This window comes from Pangasianodon hypophthalmus, chromosome 13, assembly GCF_027358585.1.
Source record: "Pangasianodon hypophthalmus isolate fPanHyp1 chromosome 13, fPanHyp1.pri, whole genome shotgun sequence".
Lineage (NCBI taxonomy): Eukaryota > Metazoa > Chordata > Actinopteri > Siluriformes > Pangasiidae > Pangasianodon > Pangasianodon hypophthalmus.
Genome location: NC_069722.1, coordinates 23,175,973 through 23,200,457, shown reverse-complemented (window position 1 = coordinate 23,200,457; position 24,485 = coordinate 23,175,973). Strand labels below are relative to the sequence as shown.

The window sequence follows — 24,485 nt, the reverse complement described above, 5'->3', positions numbered from 1 at the left end:
TCTTTGATGCTTTTCTTCAGCCTCTTATCGTTAGTGAGTGCCAGATAAAAGAAGACAGCTCAGGAAAACCTGAACGTGCTGAAAATTTGCCAACATGTATATCTTCCCTCTCCATCCTTCTCTATCTCTCTTTCCTTCCTTTTTTTTTTTGCAGCTTGGACCGTTAATTTTCTAATGACCTAAATGCACTCCTTCCAAAAATGTCAAGCTGGCTTGTTTTCATTTGGAAGCCGTGAGCTGAAAACGAGGCTGGCGAGAGAGGAGGAGGTCGGAAACTCCCTGATGAGAAAAACACGGCTGGGTTTGGATTCGCTCGAGTCTTGCCTGTTTAGTAATTAAATCCTGCTTCACATTTCGCATCACACATACCTAGCGCTGTAATTAAGATGCAGAGACTGACGGATGATGCTCATCCGCTATCGAAAAATATAAACACAAGATGATTCTCGGTGCAAAACAAGGCCAACATTTTCACAATGGGAAAAAAAAGAGTTGACTTTTGTTTGAACTTATGATGGTGGCAATATTGCTAAGAAGAAAATTCTAGCATAAGTGATTTCTAAGCATATCTCGGGGACAGGAAGACTCCATGCTAACAGCACAAATGTTAAACAGCACATTCTACCCTGCACTTTTATCCAGAAGCCCCGCCCTCTTGTTTTCTATTGGCTATATTGTGAATTCACAGGTCAGAATTCACACATAATGTAAAAAGTAACTGCTAGGAGAAAGCTACCCAAGAAAGACTTATCAGAACACATTGTATTTGTCTTATATAAGTCTGTGATAAGTCTTCACTTGTCACTGGATCACACATTCAGCTCAGATTATTGCGATGATAAAAGTGCACGCTATTTCACATGTGCATTTTATACACCAGAGTCTATTCTTTACCCTCATCAATGCATTTTTCCTTCTCGAGCCCTATTCACAATGTACATCTCATGAAAACCTCATAATGCGCCAAGGCGCTGTCAGTCAAATCATGGAGATGTCAGTCAGAGCGGACATCACGAAGTCCCGCTGTCCCATTGTAAACTCGTCTTTATGCGAGCAAGGACAAAGGCGAGGCGCGGAGATAAACCTCATGTTTAACACAGAGCTTTAACACAAGGCCTGCTTTTTACGCCGTGACATTTTCTTATCGCGCTAAACAGTCCTTCATCTGACCTTTGAATGGCATCTCGAATTATTCCGACGGAATAAAAAAGCATCGATTAGACGGAGTGATACTCGCTGGAGAACGGACGGATAGGAGGAAAAACATGACACTGTAGTGACTTGGGGAAACTCAAGAGTTCCGAAAAGAGGAAGCGTAGTGACACAAACAGATATTAAATAAAGTTCAAACACAGTGATGTTGAATTCTCAGTTCTGGTTTCTGTCAATGTGCTTGTTGTAATACGTTATTGTTTCTATAATACTCCTTCAGAGGGACTTGTATGATGGACTCTCAACTAATCCAAGTCTAATAATAAACTTCAAATTAAATCATCTTTAAGTTGTATTACATAATTCACCTCTAATCTTGAGTGGAGTGTGTAGCGTGTTCTGGTGTGTGTGTGTGTGTGTGTACCTGTGTAGACAAAGCGTCCCGGCGCTCCTTTGCAGAACTGCTTGGATTTGTAGGACAGTGTGACCTCCACGACCCCGGGGATGTGTCTCGGTGGCGTCTGAACACGGATGGCGTGGGGTGTGATGAGCTAAAACACAGCACACAACACGTTCAGCTCAATACACGCACATCGATTACACACACCGCTGCACTGCCGAGAGTCCACTCTGACCCTTCAGTCAGACACACACACACACACACACACACACTCAGCACTGATAAATTAGCACCTAGGCAGTTTAATTAACTCTTACAGTACTGAATTATTCCTACTATTTTTCTTAAGATGTTAAGATGCTACATGTGTACATGTGTTTGTGTGTGTGTGTGTGTGTGTGTGTGTGTGTGTGTGTGATATCTAAAGAACCCACCTCGCTCCAGACAAGCATGGTTCCGAAGACGACTTGCAGCCCGTCGAAGAAGTTGTCTCCGATGATGATGACAGTGGCTCCTCCAGTCGTCCAGCCCTCACTGGGGCTTATAGCTTTGATGCATGGAGTGGCTGCTTCACACACACACACACACATGACACAAGAGAAACCATGACAAATTAAACCCAATAATATAGTTTAGATTGTGCAATTATGGAAACCGTATCATCGATTTACAGTCTGTTGATACCACAGAGCTGTTGAATTCTTGATTCTGATTGGCCACAAGGTGTGGTTTCATATTCTATGAGAGCAGAAACTACAAAATAGACACGCCTACTGCCTTCCTATTGGCCATACAAAGTTTTGTGAACTGTTTCTGTTAAATATATAAATATGTAAATCTCTCAATCTATGTATTTCCGGTTGCTTCATGATGGCATACTGACACGTTGGTATATGATTAATTTTTGTACAAGCAGGGTGTTTGAGTCTCGTAGACACACCTCATTATTATTTTTTAACTTGTTTCCCAGCTTCTGAGTGACAGAGAAAAACAGACTAAGTGGGAGTGATTTGTAATAACAATTATAAAAGCTCATTTAATATTCTTATCTCCTGCATAATGGTCAGCTCAATAAAGCCATTAAGAGCATTGGGCATTTTTGTCGTTTATGGTAAAGTCGTTTTTGGCTTGATGTGATGGAGACAGGCAGACTGAGTGTGTGTGTGTGTGTGTGTATGACGGACTGTGGACAGGAATTGATTCGACTGATGTCTGAAAGGCTGCGTGCGTACTTGGAGAAAGCTCTGAAACTTTGGAAAGTGAACCTTTGAGAACCTCAAGGTGATCATGAGACGGGCCACTGTAGCGTTGACTACAACTTCATCTGGAAATTACTCTTTCTCATTACCATGGCTAAAATGACAAGAGATGAAGCCTAGACTATCAACTATACTATGTATCTAACTATACAGCTGTATTCGGATTCTCTGTTAACATACTTCCACATGTGTACTCAGAGAAGGCTGGTTTGGAAAATAAATTGGAGTGTTGTTGAGAATAAACCGGTGCTTGGGTTTATTAAATGAACATTGAACAAATATTTAGGAAACTTTTCCACTAAAATGCCTAAATGTAGTCAATCAGCCAAGCCATTTTGGTGTTTGCATTATTTCTGCATTTATGTATTTCTGAATCTAACGTCGCTAATAAGTTATGGAAGTCAGAAATATTGGATTGATTTAGTAAGTCATAGCTGAATTGAATTTGTGTAAATTTGTGTAAACTCACGTATTGAAAATATGTTAAAATTTTAATTCTTTAGAAAATGAAACAAACACTAGCTAGGACCTTTAGAAATAAAGTTGCCAATTATACAGTACATCAGTAAGATGGGAATTTAGATAACTAATCATCCTCTATACTTTGCATAACAGACTCTTAAAGTGTTTATTGTGCATTACTACAACTAAAAATCGGTCATTTTCAGATACCAGATATACAATTATGCATGAATATAGGTCATAATGAATAAAGCTTAATGCATAGTGAATGAGCCATGCATAAGTGTCTCACTTGGACTTTTCCATTTGGGTTTAAAATATCACCACTCTCAGAGAGTGTCTCTAAACTCTCAAATCAAGTGTGTTGTAAACTTCACTGCAAACCAGGGAATTGTGAAACACTGATAAATGAATTAACCAAAGTCGTAATGGCTTCAGGTTCACCTGTTGGGGACTTGATTCGAACCTGGAGCAGCTGTTTAAATCCTGCTCTTCCTCCTAAAATCATCCCAGTGTGTTAGACATGAAAGCTCCCCATTTTCCCGCAAAACACGCCACCGTCGGCTTTGTGCCTCAGAGCGTTATGTGCGCTAAAACAATGCCGGCGTTTCTCTTCTGAAGGGAAATCAAGCCGGCATTGTGTCGGTCCACTTGTGACAGGTTTTTTTTTTCAATTCCAGTCTTTCAGGACCGCAGCGATCTCAAGTGCGGGCGTTCTCGTTGTTCTAGTGCACTCGATGGAACTCATCAAAGAGCTGATGAGTTTGAGTTTGAGTTTGAGTCAGGTGTGCTGGAGCAACAGGACGCTAAGCTAATCAGTAGACCTGATGTCTTACAAACAGACGGATTGTGATCAGTGGAGGAAAGTGACATACAGTGTTGCCTTTCATCCGAACGCATCAAAGTTACATGCTTGGAGATTTGGATGTCTCAGATACGAACAGTCCTACTTTTTTAGTTTTAACTTTACTTTAGTTCCAGGAACCTTTTTTACTTCCTGCTTCTCTCATCTTGACTGTATTTGAATTCTTCTGGACAACAAATGCAGTGTCTTACCTTCAGATGGATCGAGGCGGCGAGCGCGTCTTCCGTGTTTGGAGTTGTTATGGACGAACATGTTGTCTGACACGGCCAGCACATGGCCGTCTACGTTCACCGTAGTGGAAATCACCACCTAGAAAGCCAAAGCTTTATATTTTAGAAAGAGATCTGAAATTGCAGATTTTATATAATCCATAGTTAATTATAGTGGACAGGAATTGGCTTTGGTTCATGGGTTCATGGGGTTATGTGGCACACCTGAAAGCGTCTCATGTCTCTGGGGTTCCCGGCGTTTTTCAGGCAGTTCTGATTGCACTTGAGGAAAAACTTCAGGAAGAATCTGGAAAAAATGACAAACGGGATAAAAGAAGTTGGTTAATACTTGTCTTGTTGATGTTGTATCATTTGTCCACATTGATGACGAGAAAATTTGAAGGTCTCTGCAGACAAAATTGGATAAAAAGTGATTCGTTTCCATAGTTGGAATAAGTAGAGGAGGAATGAGACCTTCACGGGTTCTTTAAGGAGTACTTTGTATAGTTAAGGGTTCTTAGTTCCTAGTTTGGAAATATTTCTGATAGATTCTAGATTTAGAAGAACCATTCTTAGCATTTTTCTTTAAGCATTGTTTCCCACCATAAATATTATCATTATGTTGAAGGACCTTTGTGGTGGAAAAATAATTATTACTTTTAACGTCGCAACAACAAAAAGCACTTAATGATAATCACAGACCGACAGGTTCATCGGGGAACCAATGGTTCCTCTACAGTGTCATTCTAAAGAAGCATTTCTGGCACCTTTATTTTTGATAGAGCATGCAAATTAGCTGATATTTCAGAGCTTGAAGTGCATTATGGGTATTCCGCTACCAAGTAGGGTACATTCTATTGGAGTACATTTTGAGATTTCATGATTTCATAGCCCTAACCCTAGTAATTGTCCTCTGTGCCAGGGGCTCTCCAATGTGTTTGCACAGCCAAACTATAAATAAATAAATAAATAAATAACTTTTAAAATTTCCATGGACCCCCTAATTCAACTGATCAAACATTAATCTCTTTATGTAAATGTTAACAATAATATTTGTGATATTTATTGGAGCCACGGAGCTGAAATTTCCTTGTTTTTTTTATTTTATTAATTTTTTATTATTGAGTTTTGGATTAAACAAATTCAAGCAGTCAAACAGGCTAATAATTACAGGAACTTAATTAAAAAGTAATAATAACTTTGATATTGATGGGTTGTGACTTCAACCACAGTAACAAAAAAAATAAATAAATAAAATATCACAGACCCCCCGGCAATGCTTGTACCGCTGAGAACGATGGTAAAGACAAACATCCAGTCCACACACACTTTTATTTTCCAGCGTTAGCTCAGGGTCGGGTGTTGATGAGGCTGACCCGAGACGCCGTTCTCTCTGATAGAGCTAGCTTACAGTAAGAAATGGATGTCACTTTTAGCGCATTAGCCTCTACCCGCTAATCTCTGCGCATCCATCACCGGCGCCGGCGTTTTGATCGAGTGCTTCCCTTTTAATTGTCGCATTATCACAATAATAATCCGGCGGTTAACGGCGGCCAAGGTCGCTGACAGTCATGTCACATTAACCAGAGGATAACCTCATTCATGAACCCAGGATCACATTACTCCTCTCCTTTTCCTCCTCCTCCTCTCTCCACTTCCTTTTTCCTCCTCTCTTTCCTCTTTTTTTCTCTTGTTTGTACTACTTCCTACATTTCTGTTTATTTCTCTTCCTTATTTTCTCTTCTCTTCTCTTCTCATGCTCTACTATCATTCATTCATTCCTTTATCATCCTCTCTCCTTTCATCTACATATTTTCTTATCTTTTTCCTTTTCCCTTCCTTTCTTTCTTTTCCCTTGTTTTTTCTTTCTCCTCTTTTCCCTTCTTTATCAGTCATTCAATTTCTTCTCTCAGCTAGCTCCTCCTTTATTATTCTATCTCCTTTATTTCCCCCTTTTCTCCTTCTTTCTCCTCTTGTTCGCCTTGCATTTCCTCCTTTTCCTCCTGTCACCTTATGTCTTCCCCCTCCTCCTCTTCTTTCTTCCTCCTTTCTCCTCCTCTCTGAATTTTCTCATATTTTTTCCTCCCGTCTCCTTCTTTATCATCGCTTCCCCTCTTCCTGTTTCACTTCCTACTCTATTTCCTCTTTTACCTTCTTTCTCTGCCCTTTTTCTTTCACTTTCTTTTCACTTCCCTACTTGTCTCCCCCCCTCCCACACACACACTTTTTCCTCCTCTCCTATTTCCTGCTTTTCTGATTTTCTCCACTTTTTCCTGCTTCCGCATCCGTTTCTTCTGTTCTTGCTTTTTCCCTCCTCATTCCTACTTCCTCTTTTACTTCTGTGTCTCCTTCTTCCTCGCCATCTCTCTCTCTCCTCTTCCATCTTTCTCCCACCTTCGTCCTCATTTTTTTTCCTTTCTTCTTCCTGCTTCTATTTCCTCGCCACCCTCTTCTTCCACTTCCTCCATTCTCTATTCTTTCTTTCCCCCCCTCTCTTTTCTTGCTACACCTTTCCCTTTTCTCTTTTCCTTCCATCTTCTTGGTCTGTATGAAGAGAGAGAGAGGGGGATTGTGGGAGTGGAGAAACCCCTGTCAGTGATATAAACGACTGCCATCTGCTGACCGCATCGATTTCCCCCCTAATAAGACAGTAACAATATCTTTAAAAACACACGCCAGTAACTCGGGTGATTTTTTAAAACCTCACTTTGCCTGGCATGACATAATCGCCACGTACATTTTAAACCCCCCCACCCATTTTCCCCTACAGCACTCAGAGAGAGAGAGAGAGAGAGAGAGAGAGAGAGAGAGAGAGAGTGATGGAGAGAGAGAGAGAGAGAGGCATCAACGAGTGTCCTGTTGCTCAAGAAATATGTGCATTTCGTAATCACAGTGGAGAGATATAGTGAGAGTAAGAGAGAGAGAGAGAGAGAGAGAGAGAGAGTGAGGGGCTTTGCTCTATTTAGCCAGTATCGACTGACACTCGATCCGGGTTGCTCTGAAGGCTGCTAATGCCCTTTATGGGTGCGGAATACAATAATATGGGGGCTCCATCCCCGAGCTCCATTCATATGATATTAGAGTCCTTGGGAGGAGAGATATGGATCAATAGGGATTGAATTAAAACGCAGCAGGAGACGAGGCGCTGGTAAAGTGAAGCGAGAGATAGCACAGAGACGCAGCGTCCAGCCGAAAAAGAACGAGTAGGAGAAAAAAAGAGGGCAGGGTGAAAGCAAGAAAGAAAGCAAGAAAGAAACAAAAAAGGTTTAAGAAAGAAAGAAAGAAAGAAAGAAAGAAAAACAAATGACAAAAAACAAAGGAGCATAAAGGAAAAAAAGAAACATAGAAAACAAGAAGGGATAGAAGACAAGGATGTCCAGATGAAAGAAACAAAAAAGATTTAAGAAAGAAAGAAAGAAAGAAAGAAAGAAAGAAAAAGGAAGACAAGGATGTCCAGATGAAAGAAACAAAAAAGATTTCAGAAAGAAAGAAAGAAAGAAACAAATGACAAAAAACAAAGGAGCATAAAGGAAAAAAAGAAATATAGAAAACAAGAAGGATAGAAGACAAGGATGTCCAGATGAAAGAAACAAAAAAGATTTCAGAAAGAAAGAAAGAAAGAAAGAAAGACTTGTACACAGCCATGTTTGGTGTCTTATGTTTGTTTTTTTCATTTTTGCAGTTTTTCATTTGCAAGGCTAATGTTGCTAACAAGTAAAGGAGGCTTATAGCTACCAGTTTAGCATTGTGACTGAAGGATGTTGATTGTCTCCGTATTGACATCATTTCACTCAAAACCCCTGGAAAAAACTGCATCCGAATCATAATAGAAACCTGCTAAACTGGTGGCTATAAGTCAACATTAATTGTTAGCTACATTAGCTTTATAACTCCAACGCAAAACTACCTCAAATACTCGTCTCAGCTGCAGGGAAAATTATGTATTTTTAATTTTTGGACAAACTCTTTGGGAGACAAAAAGACAAGCGAGAGGGTAAAAAGAACGAGAGAGAAAGAGAGAGAGAGAGAGAGAGAGAGAACATCAATGCCTCAGATTCCTCATTTCCTCCAGCTGCCACTGGGCAAGAGTTGATAAGGAATGCGAGATTCCCGATCCCACCGTGGAAGAACGGGCAGCGCTTCAAAGCTCACTCTCTTTGGAGTTTCCTAGTGCTCACTTTTAGACCCAGTGCAGAGTGAAGGTCTTAAACAGGAAGTCGGGGGTGAGAGGGGAGAGAGAGAGAGAGAGAGAGAGAGAGAGAGAGAGAGAGAGAGATTCTGGGGAGAGCTAGTGCTAAAAAAAACAGTCTCCGGAAACTGAATGGAAATGTAATCAGCACACGACGTAACTCTGAAGTATAAACTTTCTCTAAAACGTTCGGACTCGAATGGGTGATTCAGGGTGTACCCTCAGTGCTAGTGTCTGACGATAACAACTAATAATTAAAAAACAAAAGATTTCTGAGAAAATAAAATGTCGTCTGGGAAACATACATACATATAACACATGATGAACAGTAGCTACAAACGAGAATGTTAGCTTTACGCTCTTCTTTGTAGTGCATTAGCGTAATTATGATATGTCTCAGTGAGCGGTGTTCGCTAGCGGGGTTCATCGTCTCAAATTCGGAAATTAATCGTTTCTATGCCACTAAACACTAAAATTACCTACTGTGGTAGCTAAAAAACAAGCAAAAATATGAAAGAAAGCTAAGAAAGCAAGTTAAACTATGCTATGTTGTTTATTACGAGGTCTTTGTTTGAAAATGGTAAACATTTTGATAAATGTTCATAGAGTTAAATGCAGTTAAATTCTAAAGCTAAATTCTATTCTAATAGCTGCCCCCTTTTTCACTTTCCAAATTGTGAAGTAATTGTAATTGTGAAAAATGTCAAGTGCATTTATACACAAGAAACTCGTAATTATCATAATTCTAATGTAACGGAAAAGCAAAATTGGGAAATAGCTACTAGCTAATGAGCTGCTAGTAAATAGACAGATTATTAGTTAGTTAGCTTTTTAGCTAGCTAGTATTTAAGTTTAAGTTTGCCTTTCAGCCATGTCAGAAGTATGATAATTACACATTTCTGACATATAAATACCATAAAAAATTTTTATTGAAATTGCAATTATCATACTTCTGACCTGATTGGAAGTCAAAATTACTGTTTACTAGCTAGTTTAATATTTAGTGAAATACCTAGCAGCTAATTAGCTGCTAGCCAACAGAAAAATTAGTGGTTAGTTAGCTGTTTAGGTAGCTATTATATAGGTTATGAACTATGAATTCATGTAAATACCGTAACACTTTTTTTTTTCTAAATTGCATTTATCATAATTCTGACATCACTGACAGGCAAAATTACTGCTGAATACTAGCTAGTGAAATAGCTAGTAGCTAGTTAGCACTGCATAAAGCAACAAGCTAGCAACATAAAGTACTACAGGTAATGTAGATATTCGTAGCTATAGTTTTATTTCAAAACACTTATATATATATATATATATATATATATATATATATATATATATATATATATATATACACACGTAATTTGGGACTTTTCTTAAAATGGAAGACATGCAATAACAACATGAGCTACATATGAAGCCGTTATTTTCGTTGATAATTATAAAAAAAAATACTTGTCATTTTTAATTTCTAATTCAAGCTACAACAGGTCTAAAGAAAACAATAATAAATCATGAATTGTAAAGCACATATTTTAGACCACACGAGGGACCGTACGTCTCAGGACGGAGGAATAAAAACTGATCCATAGACTGAGAGAGTGAGAAGAAATGGAGGAAGAATGGGCGAGACAGCGAGAGAGAAAGAGAGAGAGAGAGAGAGAGATGTAGAGAGACAGAAGCCTTCATGTTGAAAGTCTCCCTCCTCATCGAAAACTTATTAAAACAACATCAATTATTAATGTCCATCTAGAGCCAAGAGTCAGTTATTAGTTTCACGGCCTCTCTCTCTCTCTCTCTCTCTCTCCTTCTCGTCTCTCTGCTCTTATAAAGTAGGTAAAGATAATGAGCTGAGTGGAGTCTCTGTTGTAAGCCATCACCTCATTACATCGGCCTGCCATCAATTACAAGAGGAGTGTGTGGCCCTGTCACTCGCCTAATGTGCCTCCGACACAGTGTCAGGAATTACTGCTGCCCCTAAATACACCTCTCTCTCTCTCTCTCTCTCTCTCTCTCTCTCTCTCTCTGTCTCTCTCTCTCTGTGTGTAGCTATATATCTCTCACAGAAACTATTATACTAAATAAACAGCAGTTGTGATGTACAGTAGGGTACAATGTCTATAGTGTGATATTGTGCACTATATACACACTACGAAAGGAATAAAACACGTCATGTTGTGCTGTTACAGGAAAATAATCAACGTTGGGGTGCGATGAGGAAGCAGATTTCCTGTTAACACGCCAACGTTGATTATTTTCCTACAACACGACACCCTGGAGTGTTTTATTCCTCTTACATCACAGCGCTTTGTCAACAAGTAATTTTTTTATTAATTTAGAATTAAGAATAGCGTATTTTTATCAAATTATAGTTACATTTAATGCTGTCAAAGTTAGTTCTTTGTTTTACTTATGTTTTAGCAGCTGTAAAATGTTGTTCCTTTACTTTTCTTTTATTTTTTTTTAAGTTAGCGACAAACTGTAAAATGCAAAGCCCTCTGTCCTTGCACGGAGACTCCTTCCAGAAAACCTCTTGGATGTTGGATTGTTTAGTATGACAGTGTGTTAAATTTGTCTTTAAAATAATAAAAAAGCAACAAAAATATGTTGTAAAGACATTCTCAGCTAGTTTAGTTAGCTGTTATTAACATCACTTCTTGGCAAGTTTGTCTAAGTTAATATTAAAAATGAAAGCTTGCAAATTGCCAAACCTTGAATGCGTACGATAATAATTAATAATGATGTGTGACAAAGGGTTCTTTTTAAAACAAAATGGAGGAACTGTTAATTACCGCTATTTCAGGACAACACATTTCATGCAACTTTGGCTCTAATACTTATAAAGACGGCACTGAAGTATAAATGACGGAGGCTGATATTCGCGTGGTTGCAGGATTATGTAGTGTGTGCAGTCAGACACTGCTAGCAAGCTAGCATAAGCTAGCTAACTCACACCATGGCTACTCCGCCTGAAGAAAACAGCGAGGTGAAAGTTCGACATCAAGCCACTCTGACACACAACACTGTTCTAACTTGACGTGTGAAGAGAAGCACCTTAACTCTGACCTATCTCTTCCTCTTTTTCTCTCTCGCTCTCTTACACACATACACACACTCTACACGCACCTTTCCCTGGAGTCTCGCACTTATTACGCTAGTCAAGAAGAAGAAGCTCCATTTCAGAGGTGGTATTTTTAAAAACGCACTGTGTTCCCATTCTCAGGTAAAAAATACTTCACAGCGCTGGATAATGTACAGGAATGTTAACGTCTTGTTTTTTTTTTTCCTATCGGATTTGTTAACCCGATCATGTGAAGTAGACCCATAAAGAGGACAAACTAGCCTGTTGTAAATGTTAGCGATGTACAACACGAATAGTTACAAACGGCTAAATTTGGGTTGGAAAGGTAAAGTTTAATGTACATAAAGTTACAAAAGAGTTTGAAGTAAAGGGGCGGAGTTAGCACTCAGCTCATCATACTTCATACTTATAATTTGTATGAAATACAATTTACAAATTAGCTATGTTCCAAATTGTTTCGCATACTTAGCATACTAGTGAAATTAGTGTGTTTACACTCAGAAACAACAAGCTATATAAAGCTAATGAAACACTTTGGGATGCGATGTTACATGAAAAAGTGTCAGATAATGAACAATGAACTTTCTGTAGTGTTTTTACCCAAAAAAGGACATTTCTAGAATTCTGAAATCTCTACAAACCTTGATTTGACACTAAATCATGGAGTATCAGTCCCACAAAAACAAACATGCTAATTTATTCAGCTATTTTTTTTCCTTCAGTATAATTTCAGGAACATGAGCAGACAGATGATATTCATATTCAGACCTCAGTCTTCGCCTGAACCCTAAAGCATTTATCCAGATTTACGACCAACAATAAAGGTGTGTGTGTATGTGTGTGTGTGTGTGCCCGTATGAGACCACCTAGCCAATTCTCAGAGAATGGGACTCTCCTTGGCTCTGCTACATGCTATTAATAATTCACAGGCCAAGATGGCAATTACAGGACCATGTACAATCAAACTAAATATTTAATAAGGCACTAAAACAGTGCCGTATTTTTGTCTGTCTGTCTGTCTGTCTCTCTCTCTCTCTCTCTCTCTCACTCTCTCGCTCTCTCTCTCTCTCTGTCCTCCTGCTCTCTCGTATTAGCTCTGAACATACAGTTTCTATATCCGAAAGCATCTTTTACAGTCCTCCTGACATGCAACAACTTCATATTGCAAAGGCTGTGTGTCTCTGTTAAAAAAAAATATATGATTCACATTTTATTATATGGTCAAAATATGAGCCGAAGTATGACAAATAAACTTAAAGAAGCCAAATATTTAATGCGATACACTTTAGAGCTGTTTTGATCATGCAAACATGTAGGTTTTGAGCAGTGGGAGGCCACACCTCCTTCAATAGGACTGACAGGAACATAGGCCACACCTCCTTCAATAGGACTGACAAGAAGATAGGCCACACCTCCTTCCATAGGACTGACAGATAGAGAGGCCACGCTTCTTTCACTGACTGAAGCCATGCCTCTTTACTTAGTCCTAACAGGTACAGAGTTCAGGCCTCCTTCCATAGGGCTGACAGATACAGAGGCCACGCCTCCTTCGGTAGGACGGACAGATATGGAGGCTATGCCCATTTCTATAGGCCTGAAAACTACAGAGGCCACGCCAATAGGACAGAAAGATATAGAGGCCATGCCTCTCTCCATAGGACTGACAGACACAGAGGCCACACCTCCTTCAATAGGACTGACAGATGCAGAGGCCACACCTCAACAGACACAGCGGGAGACACAAAGACCACGCCTCCTTTACTGAGAGACACAGAGACCACGTCTCCTTTACTGGGAGACACAGAGACCACGCCTCGTTTACTGGGAGACACAGAGACCACGTCTCCTTTACTGAGAGACACAGAGACCACGTCTCCTTTACTGGGAGACACAGAGACCACGCCTCCTTTACTGGGAGACACAGAGACCACGCCTCCTTTACTGGGAGACACAGAGACCACGCCTCCTTTACTATGACTGACAGACATAAAGGCCATAAGGCCACAAAGAGAGAGAGAGAGAAATATAGAAAGGGGGCAAGAGAAAGAGAGAGGGAGATTGACAGAACTCGAGAGAGAGACAGGAAGAGATAGAGACATAGTAATAGGTAGAGACAGAGAGAGAAACAGATAACAAGAAATAGATAGAGAGAACAAGGGAGAGAGATATAGACATAGAAATAGAAAGAGAGAGAGAAATTGAAAGAACGAGATAAACTGGGGGATACATAGACAGAGGAAGAATGAGTGAGAGAAATAGAGATTAAGATAAAGAACAGGAGCGAATGAGAGGGAGAGAAAGAGAAAGAGAAAGGGAGAGAAATTAAAAGAAACATTTTAAGAAAAAGAGAGAGGGGATGGAAAGTCAGGGAGAAAAAGAGAGAGAGTGAGTAAAAGAGAAAAAGGGACAGATAGAGACAGATAGAGAGAAAAGACGTGTGTGCGTGTGTGTGTGTGTGTTACACACTCTCTGTCACACAGCTGTTTCAGTCAATATCAATTCCTCAGCTAAAGCACAGGCACAATTCCTGGAGCGCAGAGCAAGGGGAAGAACACAACTAATCACTCGTTTACATCTGTGTGTGTATGTGTGTATGTGTGTGTATGTGTGTGTGTGTGTGTGTGTGTGTGTGTTTGCCTGAGTAGACCAGCGATCCTTCTGTTTTTTACTTAGCGTGGACCAAATACAAGACATCCAGTTACACACACACATTTTCTCACACTCCATACACATGTTCATGTTCACATACATACCTGACTTACTCATATATTCTTCCAGACAGACAGACACACACACACACACACACACCAGTCAGGTTTGTCGAGGTCCCCTGGCTGCACTTTGCGCTCTGTTGCCATGGAAAAGTACATATTTGTCTCACCGCATGACATAATGCACATTTGGAGAGGAAGAGAAATATGTGTGGACAGTGACCTCATAGTGAGAGCGCAGATCAGACTCAAGCATGTTTCTTCATACACACACACACACACACACACACTATCAGGATTCATCATGCGCTTTAAAGCCCTGACACAGTTACACAGCCCGACAGTACAGGAAACAGATTTTCTGATTTTCCAACGTCTGAAAACTTAACGATAGAGCTTTACCTCTGTTTGTTACAAAGCCCTGACACTGGAGACTCCTTCCATAAATGTGAAATGAAAATCTCCTCTCAGAAACGTAACCATATGAACAACTACACATGTTGTTTTGTTTGTTAAACACATATTTAATCCTGTTTATGTGGAGCATCCGATATAGAAAATCCCTGTGTACTTTGTTACTATAGTAACGTATCAGAAGAATTGCACTAATTCTGTATAAACCCGTGATTTGCAGTTGCACTACTGTCAGAGAAAATTAATCAACACCTCCTGACCAATTCAACAGTGCTGCTCTATTCTGTGAGGAAGATTTGGTCCAGTGCACACGTGTGAGGTGTGGACGGTAGCATGATAGACGTTTCTTCCTATAGACTTGACGGCAAACTTTCCATCACGCTCCTACAAAACACCATCGGTTCTCTCTGCAACACCTCAGCTTTCATCCTGCCCAGTCTATCAAGACAAGAGAGAAAGAGAAAAAACAAAGAAAAACCTCCTTCCTGATGCGTTTAGACTGACAGTTTCATCCAGTCCCTCCTCAAGCTGTCGCTCGCTTCTGAAGGAATCACTCGCTCGGATTTAAATACGGCCTATAATAGCCCTCCATCTATCAGAGAGGCCGAACGCCTATTCTTAGACACATACATTAGCCCTTGGCCCAGATAGGAATGTCACCAGATTAAACATCCAATTTGTTAACCGGAGCGGGCTAGAGGTGCTGCTTCTTGACAGGACTTACAAACAAGTCCAAATGGCCCCATTTTTCACGCTGGCTTTTTTTTTTTCTTTTCTTACACACCGACAAGATGGCTATGCTGTAAGAAAGGAAACGTGTGAAAAGGAATGATGGACACCGAAAAGCTAAAAATCTTTAGTCTTAAATGTTAAATAAGCCCACACTAAGGAGGCTAATGAAGGAATAAATGAATGAACATTTAATTAAAAAAAATCTTTAAAAAGTTTAATCTTTAAAAATATCCAACAGCTGACCCATGTTCGCTTTAAAGCTGCTCAAGCTGCTAATTGCAATTTTTTAACAGAAGTTAGTATTTTAGCATGATTATGAAGTATTTTTGCCACAGTATTTTTAAAAGTAGTAAGGGTGAGACAAAATAAATATGTTGGCACGAAACAAAATGATGGAGTGATTGAAAACATAATTAAAGATAGATAATGCAGATAATTAATGCTAACTTCCCAATCACAATGTTGTCAAGAGTCATATTATATATATATATATATATATATATAATGTAATTTTGACCAGGAATTGAGTTATTATTAGGATAGAAAGTGGAGATATCACTCCAAAGTCGACAACAATTTGGCAACAATTTATTTATTTAAGCTTTTTATTAATTACAATTAATTAGTTCCTATCATCATTTACATTATAACACTTGTGTGTAAACAGTCGTTTTTTTTGCCAATGAATAAGACTTGTCATGTTACTGAGAAAATACTGAAAGACACTGGAGACTCCTTCCAGAAATGTTAAATAAATAAATAAATATCTCCTTACAGAAAGATTCATCACATCACTGATTATACATTATTCTTTACTATAAAAATGATATTAGACGTATTAGAACAAGCGCGTGAATATCACACATGAGCACCTTCCGACCAATCAGAATCGAGAATTCAACAGCGCTGTGGTGTGTGAGTGGGCTGAGAAGAGGCCAGGCCCTTACAAAAAAAAAAAAAAAAACACCTCATCTAATTTCTCTCACGCTAGCAAACAGGAGTATTTTATTATTTCTAAATCGTATCGTATCTATGGAGTTGGGGGGTGGTGGTGTTGGAGGGGGTGGGGGAGGTTTTGATTTATCCCTCACTTTATCTGTCAGACAAATGTTTCTCTTTATGGCCATTACTATTCCGAACCGGCGGCTGCCATCGCAAGACTAATATAATGCGTGAAGTATTTAATTAAGGATCGGCGCGGGGAAGCCACTTACGTCTCGCTTTATTGGAGCGAAATTAAAAATAACTCCTGCATTTGAATAACAGCCCGGGGGCTGCCTCTCAGCCATGGCGGTTTAATATCGCTTATGCCACTTTAACCTTTCTGAGTGCCGGGGCCGTCATTTGTGTGTGAGAAACACACACACACACACACAGCACAACTCTCAAATAAGTTTACTGAGCAGCCATCTTTTGTCTCACTTAATAAACTAGGAAGAGAAGTACCTTCAGGTTACACTAGTTTTGTGTGTGTGCCGCTAATTTTATTGCGTCTCTGTAAGAAGAGATACGTGCACGCACACACGCGCGCACACACATGCACACACTTTCACCCTACAACACAATTTAAAAAAAAACAATGCTCAAACAAGTTTATAAAGCAGCCATCTTTTGTCTCACTTAATAAGCTAAGAAGAGAAGTAAATTCAGGTTATGCTAGCTCTTGTGTGTCGCTAATTTTATTGTATGTTTGTGGAAAAACAGAAGCACACACACAAAAAAGAAAAACCTCAAACAGAGCAGGCAATTTTTGTCTCACTTAAAAAGGTAACAGGTTATGCTAGCTTCAGGTTATGCTAGTTTTTGTTGTGTGGCTAATTTTATTGCATTGTTTGTGAAAAAATGAGAAGCAAACAAATATTCACACTTTCAAACTAACATACATACACTTACAAACATATACAAATTTTTACATAGCAGCTATATTCGTGTCACTAGATAAGCTAAGTGTCTTCAGGGCATGCTACATGTGGTCCGTGTCGCTAATTTTATGCTAACATTTAAAAGAGAAAAGTTCAGAAGAAGCAATAAGAGGCAGTTTGTTGGATATGTTGTTCTAAGACGGGCCTCGTGATGCAATCCTCACAAAGTAAATGCAATTTGGTTATAGCAGCTCTGAAGTGCAGCTGAGAGCCAGGCATATTGTGAGGTTTTAATTAAACACGACAGCAGTGAAAATAATAAGAGAGAGAACAAGCAAACAAGCATGGCAAGCGAGAAACGGCAAAATAACAACGAAAGATGATTCGAAAAGAGCAAACGCAGCTCTGTGGTTTTTCTGGGATGAAGAGAAAGAGATAGAGAGAGTGAGAAAGACAAAAAAAACGAATTCCAGATGCGGGTTTTAAAATCGCAGTGCCGAGATGGTCCGTATTATCCATCTGTTTGGCACACCTCTCTGCTGCGCTGGAGAGACGGTCACGGACAAGGTGAACTGACACACTCACACACATACACACTCACACACATCCAGCTCCACCATCTGGCTCTGAATTGGCTTGGACAATACCAAGCACGCGTACAGGCTCGAGACAAGACGCAAAACACGCACCATCTTCTCCGACTGCCTAATGAAGGAGTGTTTTCAAGGGCCTTGATGAGCAGCGGATGGTGTGTGTGTGTTTGTGTGTGTGTGTGTGTGTGTGTGTGTGAGAGAGAGAGAGAGAGAGAGAGAGAGCTTCATGATTTGCATTCAGTCCTTGTTTCGGTAATTTCAAGTGCCTTGTTGATACCAGTTCCTCGTTAGGACTTCATGGTTCCTACAACATCCTAGAGTCCTTCATGTGTGCCTTGGTTTTTGGAGATTCAGGAAGCTACCTTGATCTCCAGTAACTCTCTGGCAAAACATTTTACGTATCTTTCACAATGTACAATATCCCATAATTCTGTTCAACAGACCAGAGTTTTTACAAAATGGTAGACCAAACTGTCACTCCAACCAAAGAATACTTTGTTGGGCCATGGCTTATTTTCTCATAGGTACAATTAACCAGCTTGCTTATGCAACTAACGTTCTAGACGCTAACCTGTTAGCCACTAGACAGGTACCAACATTGCTAACAAGAAAATCTTAGAAAGAGAAAAAAAGAATTTTGCCACAAAAACACTATCACATGTCAGTGGACGGGTCGGCTCCATGCTAATAGCAGTGTATTTAGCTGAACTGGTATTTAAATTCAATATTATTTGACGAAATAATTGGATTTAAGCAACCAGTTGAGTGTATATTTTGGGGGAAAAATTGTAAATGCTTCGAGTAATTAAGACTAGCCTTAATTCATTAGCTAGCTATTTTATTCAGCAAACTGTAGAAAATAGCTGACGTTAGTTAAACATCCATGCTTAGGTAAGCCGATAACCAGCCAAACCAAACAAACAACAACAAAACACATCTTCACCTATTACTTCCTGTTTACTACCCCTTCCCACCTCGTTTGATGGACAGCTTGTAAATATCTTCTTTTCTTCGGATAACCTAGAACGTTCCAGGCTTTCAGGAATTTACATTCTGTAAGCATGACCCAGCCTTAATATGTCGAATCTGCACACTTTGCTCTAGACAGCTGAGTAAATTTACACGACACACTCTCAGATTCTGTATTGATTTATAGGACGAGGTCCTCTTGAGACTCTGCAGGCGTGTAAACTGGGTACTGCTGCCATTAAACTCCATACAGATACAGTATACTTGGTTTAACCACAATGGGAAGACTCACTATTCATGGAGGATACAGTCTGACTTGTTGTCATTTAAGGATCTTGATCAAGGACCCTTTCATGGTGTTCTGGTAGTCCTGGGATTCAAACCTTAACCACTGGGCTTTATTTTTAGGGATAGTTAAGGTTAGCATGAGTTGGAGAGTTACTTGAAAATTTGCATAAGACTGGCTTGCTCATGCCTGCTAGCATAAACCACACTCTATGCACACTTAGAAATATCTGTAAAGACATGACACTGTGGATGATACAACTCCGAAGGTTTGCCTAAGGTGCAGGGTTAGCACTCGCAGCCTTTCTTATGACTAGGTAGTATTCCTGAACCTTGTTTTTTTTTTACTGAAATCAAGTTGACTTAGCATAAAAAGTGCTAAAAGTCTGAAAAATGAGGGCAAGAAAGTACTGACACTTGTTTGCTGCTTCCTCCTGAAGCTGGTCTGCATTTCACGGTCTTGCGTTTTCAACCCTGTCAATTATTCATCATGCATATTTTAAAGAGTCTACAAAGCTATCCTGAGGAGAAATGCTAATGAAGGATTCTAAAGTGTTGTCTGGCCCGCTATATTGCTGCATCTCAGCCACATCGATTAATCAGATGCTACGAGGCATGGTTATCTAAATACATCAGTTTCCTCTAAATGGATATTGATATTTTCATCATGTGAAATGGTGGATGCTGATTCTAAAGGTTACGCACTGTAGGAGAGCCCTTTTTATCCAGCACAGCCGTATGATTTTTAAGAGTTTGCATGAGTTCTTAGGGTGAGGGCGGTGTTAGCGCTCACAGCCACAGCTGTAATCACGAATTCATTCCTATGGAATGCAGATAAACCACTACAGCTCTTTAGGATTCTAACAAATTTGCATAAGATTTGTTATTTTCATAATTTATGTTCTATGACATTGTATATGTTTAAGAAGTGCATGGAAACATATCATCATACATCCCCATACTGTGTAGTATGTCATACATCAACATACTTTTTAACATACTACAGCCATTTACTACACCACCATCCACCATACTATGACCATACACCAGCATACCGTCCACCATACTGCGGTCATAAACCATTATACTGTCTCCAATACTATGGCCATATACCATCACACCCTTCACTATACTATGGTCATACACCAGCATACTGTCCACTGGTCTTACACCAGTATACTCTCCATAATACTATGGTCATACACCAGCATACTGTGCACTATACTATGGCCATATACCATCATACTGTCTTCTAGACTATAGTCATAAACCATCATAGTTTCCTCTATACTACGATCATAAACCATCATATTGTGCACTATACTATGGTCATAAAAATCATGCTGTCAACTATACTGTGATCATACACCAGCAGACCATCCACCATACTTTGGTCACACTCCACTATACAATGGCCAAGCACTACTATACTATCCACAATATTATGGTCATACACTAGCATACTATTCACTATACTATGGTCATAAAGCAGCATACTGTCCAGCAAACATTGGTCATAAACCATAAAACGCAAAAATACTGATGATAATAAATCGACAAACCACACTATCTAGTGTGCTATAGTTATAGCACCATAATATGGTCATACACTACCATGCTGTCTAACATACCATGGTCTTCTCTCACTATACCCATCAGGATAGCGTAGCCATATGCCACCATCCTGTCTAGTACTATCATAAACCACCATACTATCCACTATACTATGGTCACACACCATCATACGGTGCATCATAATAGGGTCATAATGCTCATGCTCCACCATACTGTCCCCAATACTTACTGTCATTTAACAGGCTATTGTGCACCATTCAGTGGTCTTCTCTTACTGTACTGACCAGCATACTTTGGTACTACACCAACATACCGTCCAATCCTGTCATATACCACCATACTATTCACTATACTATGGTCTCACATCACTGTCCACTTTACTGATCATACGCTGCCATACTGTCCATCACACTATGCTTATTCATTACCATACTGTCCACCATACTATGGTCAATCACCACAATACTGAGCACTACACTATGGTCATACACCATCCTGTCCACCATACCACGGTCTCCTCTCATTAAAAACAATCATACTGTACAATACATTCCAGTACTGTTATAAACCACCATATTGTTCACTGTACTATGGTCATCTACCACCACACTGTCCTGTAATGTTCAAAAACCACCATACTATCCACTATACTATAGTGACATATTACCATACTGTCCACCCTACCATGGTTATCTGTCACCATACTGTCCATCTCTGGCTATACACCACTATACTGGTTTAAGGTTCTGCACCATTAACTAGAAGATAGCAGGTCCCAGGATTGATCTCACTTATTCTCACCAGTTCATCATTTCTCAGATCATACACACAGATTTCGGGCTTTGAGGAAAACACAAAGAGACTGTGGTCTTGTCACGTCACATCACAATGTGCGAGATTAAAAAGAAAAAAAAACAGCCTCCCAATTAATAAATCACCTCGTCAGTGTGCAGCTGGGGAGGCAGCTGCTCCCTCGAACACTAATAACGGGACGACAGAGACCAGACGAGGACAAGCACACGCAAACACACACACACACCCACACATACGCACACTGACTCGGACCTGCACACACACACACAGCAGAATGTTCAGGGAACGGATTCCTCCAGTGTTTATGAATCACATTTGTATTTAAATATGTGTGACTGACTCAATTGTGTGGCACAAACAGTTTTGGGTTTGCACTGTTTGCCAAATTTGAGAGTTGACGTAAGGATTCATGGTCTTATTCTGAAACCTAAGAGACCCATGTTACTGAGCATTTGAGTTGTTTTGCATTATTTTTTATCTATTTATGAATATAAAGAGATAAAAATACAACTCAAAATAGGCATGTATAGGCAAAATAGGCTTCTTAACTCATCCGAGGCTGCTTTTTATTTACATGTTTATTCAATTTATTACATTACATTATTATCTAATGAATGCATTTGTCTTACTGGTACGGCTAAGTACCATAACTGCTGGAATAACACTCCTACCATAAATATACTAATAAAGGTGCAAATTACAACTAAGGGCATACGAAATGTATTGCGCATATACACACTTGGTAGACTTGCCTAGTACTCTGGAAAAAAACATCACAGGAAGTACAGCTGGGTAAGATGACATCATTTTTTTCATGAACATGTATTATTTTTCTCTAAGCATCTACATATGAGGTTGCATTCCAGTCTGAGTGAGTGTGTGTGTGTGTGTGTGATGTTTGCATTGTGTTATATTAGTTGTGTAAGTTAAACCTGAGTTACTTTATATTCATATACATATTTATACAGATGGAGATGCAATCGATATGAATCCGTAACAGAGTGAGAGAAAGACTGAAGGGTCCCTATGAGGTATGATGCAGGTGCAAAACTTGGACGTGTCCCAGACACACACACACTTCCAATACATTCACTCACACACTCACCAAAAAGTAAAATGAATATTCAGACAGTTGCACACTCGATCGCATGGAGACGTACATGGTTCACCGGTGAACACACTGAGACACACACACAGAATGTCTGTTCGTGCCAAAAATCTCTCTCTTTCTTAGGATCTCAAGTGCATGTATATATGGCTCATGTATACAACAGAAAACACAGACTGAACAAGAGTTGCTGGAGCCAGAGCTCTATCTCACTCACACACACACACACACACACACACACACACAGGCCTGGGAATTTTATCATCTCTTGTGATTTGTGTGTTTTGGAAGGGAGTGTGATGGCTCATATGCGGAACAATACACATGCCGATACACATGCATTACTCTCTCTCTCTCTCTCTCTCTCTCTCTCACACACACACACACACACACACACACACACTATTTGAGGAATTCTTTATAGCTATCGTGTGTGTGTATTTGTGTGTGGGTGGGTTTGTGTGTATACGCACAGTGCCAGATTTGTAGCAAAGCCATAACGCAATCGAGGCAATTTGTTCAGTGCCATCCACAACACATGGTCAGGACAAACATACTGTCATTACAACTAACACACACATATTCAGGTTAGAGAGACCTGAACCAGCTTCTCTCTCTCTCTCTCTCTCTCTCTCTCTCTCTCTCTCTCTTCCACCAGTCCGGTTTCACACTCGGTGCATTCGGCCTGCTAAATGCCTCATCAACATGTTTAATCAAATTAGCGCACGGCCAAAAATTGACGCTTTTCATTAATTATACAGGATAATTCTAATTGCAAATTCAAATGTATTCGCTCCGAACAGAAGGTGTTCAGTAATATTTCAGCGCATTTGCATATTAAATGGGGGTCGCGCTGCATTATGCATGGTAATGTATGCGCATTGTCTTTATTTTTAACTCGCGGGCCATATGCGCGGCTGCTTGCCGGCGCAGGTGAAAAAAGTCCGGGGTGTTTAATTTTGCTGAACAAACGCGACGAGGCGGCTTGTCGCCGGCTGCATGGTCCGTGTCAATCTTTATTTTTTTTTTACACCCCCCTCCTTTCCTGGCTCTCCTGGCCCCTCGCTTTGATTACACTGCTAAACACACTCACACGGTCACTCAGGAAACAGGAAGTCCCAGACGACTGTCTCTTCCTGTTTCGCTCTTTGTTGTTTTGGCTTTGATTCATCCAGACTGTAATAGATCTACATGATCCAGCTGATCCAGTTGTCAGTTTTCACTGAGCCATCCTTCAATCCAAATGACATACCTTCATATTCGTGTATCTTTAGTTCATCAACTGAAGTTACTTTGCTTTAAAACTCATATTAGGGAATCATGTTTGATTAAATAAAAAACAGTTCTTAAGTAGACAGCTACAGTACTGAAGGTCTGAATACATGAGCAAGAACTGAAAAAAATGTGCTGAAAAATGTGTTGAATTTAACTCAGTTCATCCTCTTTAAGTAAGGTATAAAGTACTCTGTGTCATGCTGTTATAGGAAAATAATCATACAACACTGAATGTAACTATAAATGGATAAACAGTAATACAGGGCGAACAGTGATTATAATAGTAGTATATTATAATAGTGATAATAGTGATTTGTGCTTTGGTCTGGATCCTTTAGCCAATTCATGCTGGGAACTTTAACTCAATTCCACTACAAAGCAGTGGATCTCAGCTGAGTTTCACTTTGTACCTAGCTGCAGTGTTGCAGCAACAGTTTGTTTCCTATCCGGGATGTTTCTTCCTTAACAGAGAGATGAAAGGAGGTGTGTTTTCGTCACGGATGAAAGGGAAACACTGATCGCATTTG

At 39.7% G+C, this 24,485-nt stretch overlaps 1 protein-coding gene across 3 annotated transcripts in view; it reads right to left on the bottom strand.

Moving 5' to 3' along the window:
* Positions 1 to 24,485, bottom strand: part of LOC113546983 (transcription factor COE3) — a 99,446-nt gene that overhangs the window by 31,531 nt on the left and 43,430 nt on the right. For 2 of the 3 annotated variants that reach the window (XM_026947121.3, XM_026947123.3), the window contains exons 7-10: positions 4,573 to 4,654; positions 4,330 to 4,447; positions 1,987 to 2,120; positions 1,577 to 1,703 (exon numbers count right to left, since the gene is read on the bottom strand). In XM_026947121.3, the coding sequence (XP_026802922.1) occupies positions 1,577 to 1,703; positions 1,987 to 2,120; positions 4,330 to 4,447; positions 4,573 to 4,654 (461 nt within the window). The remainder of the gene's footprint in view (positions 1 to 1,576; positions 1,704 to 1,986; positions 2,121 to 4,329; positions 4,448 to 4,572; positions 4,655 to 24,485) is intronic. The other variant, XM_026947122.3, reaches the window with a different exon arrangement.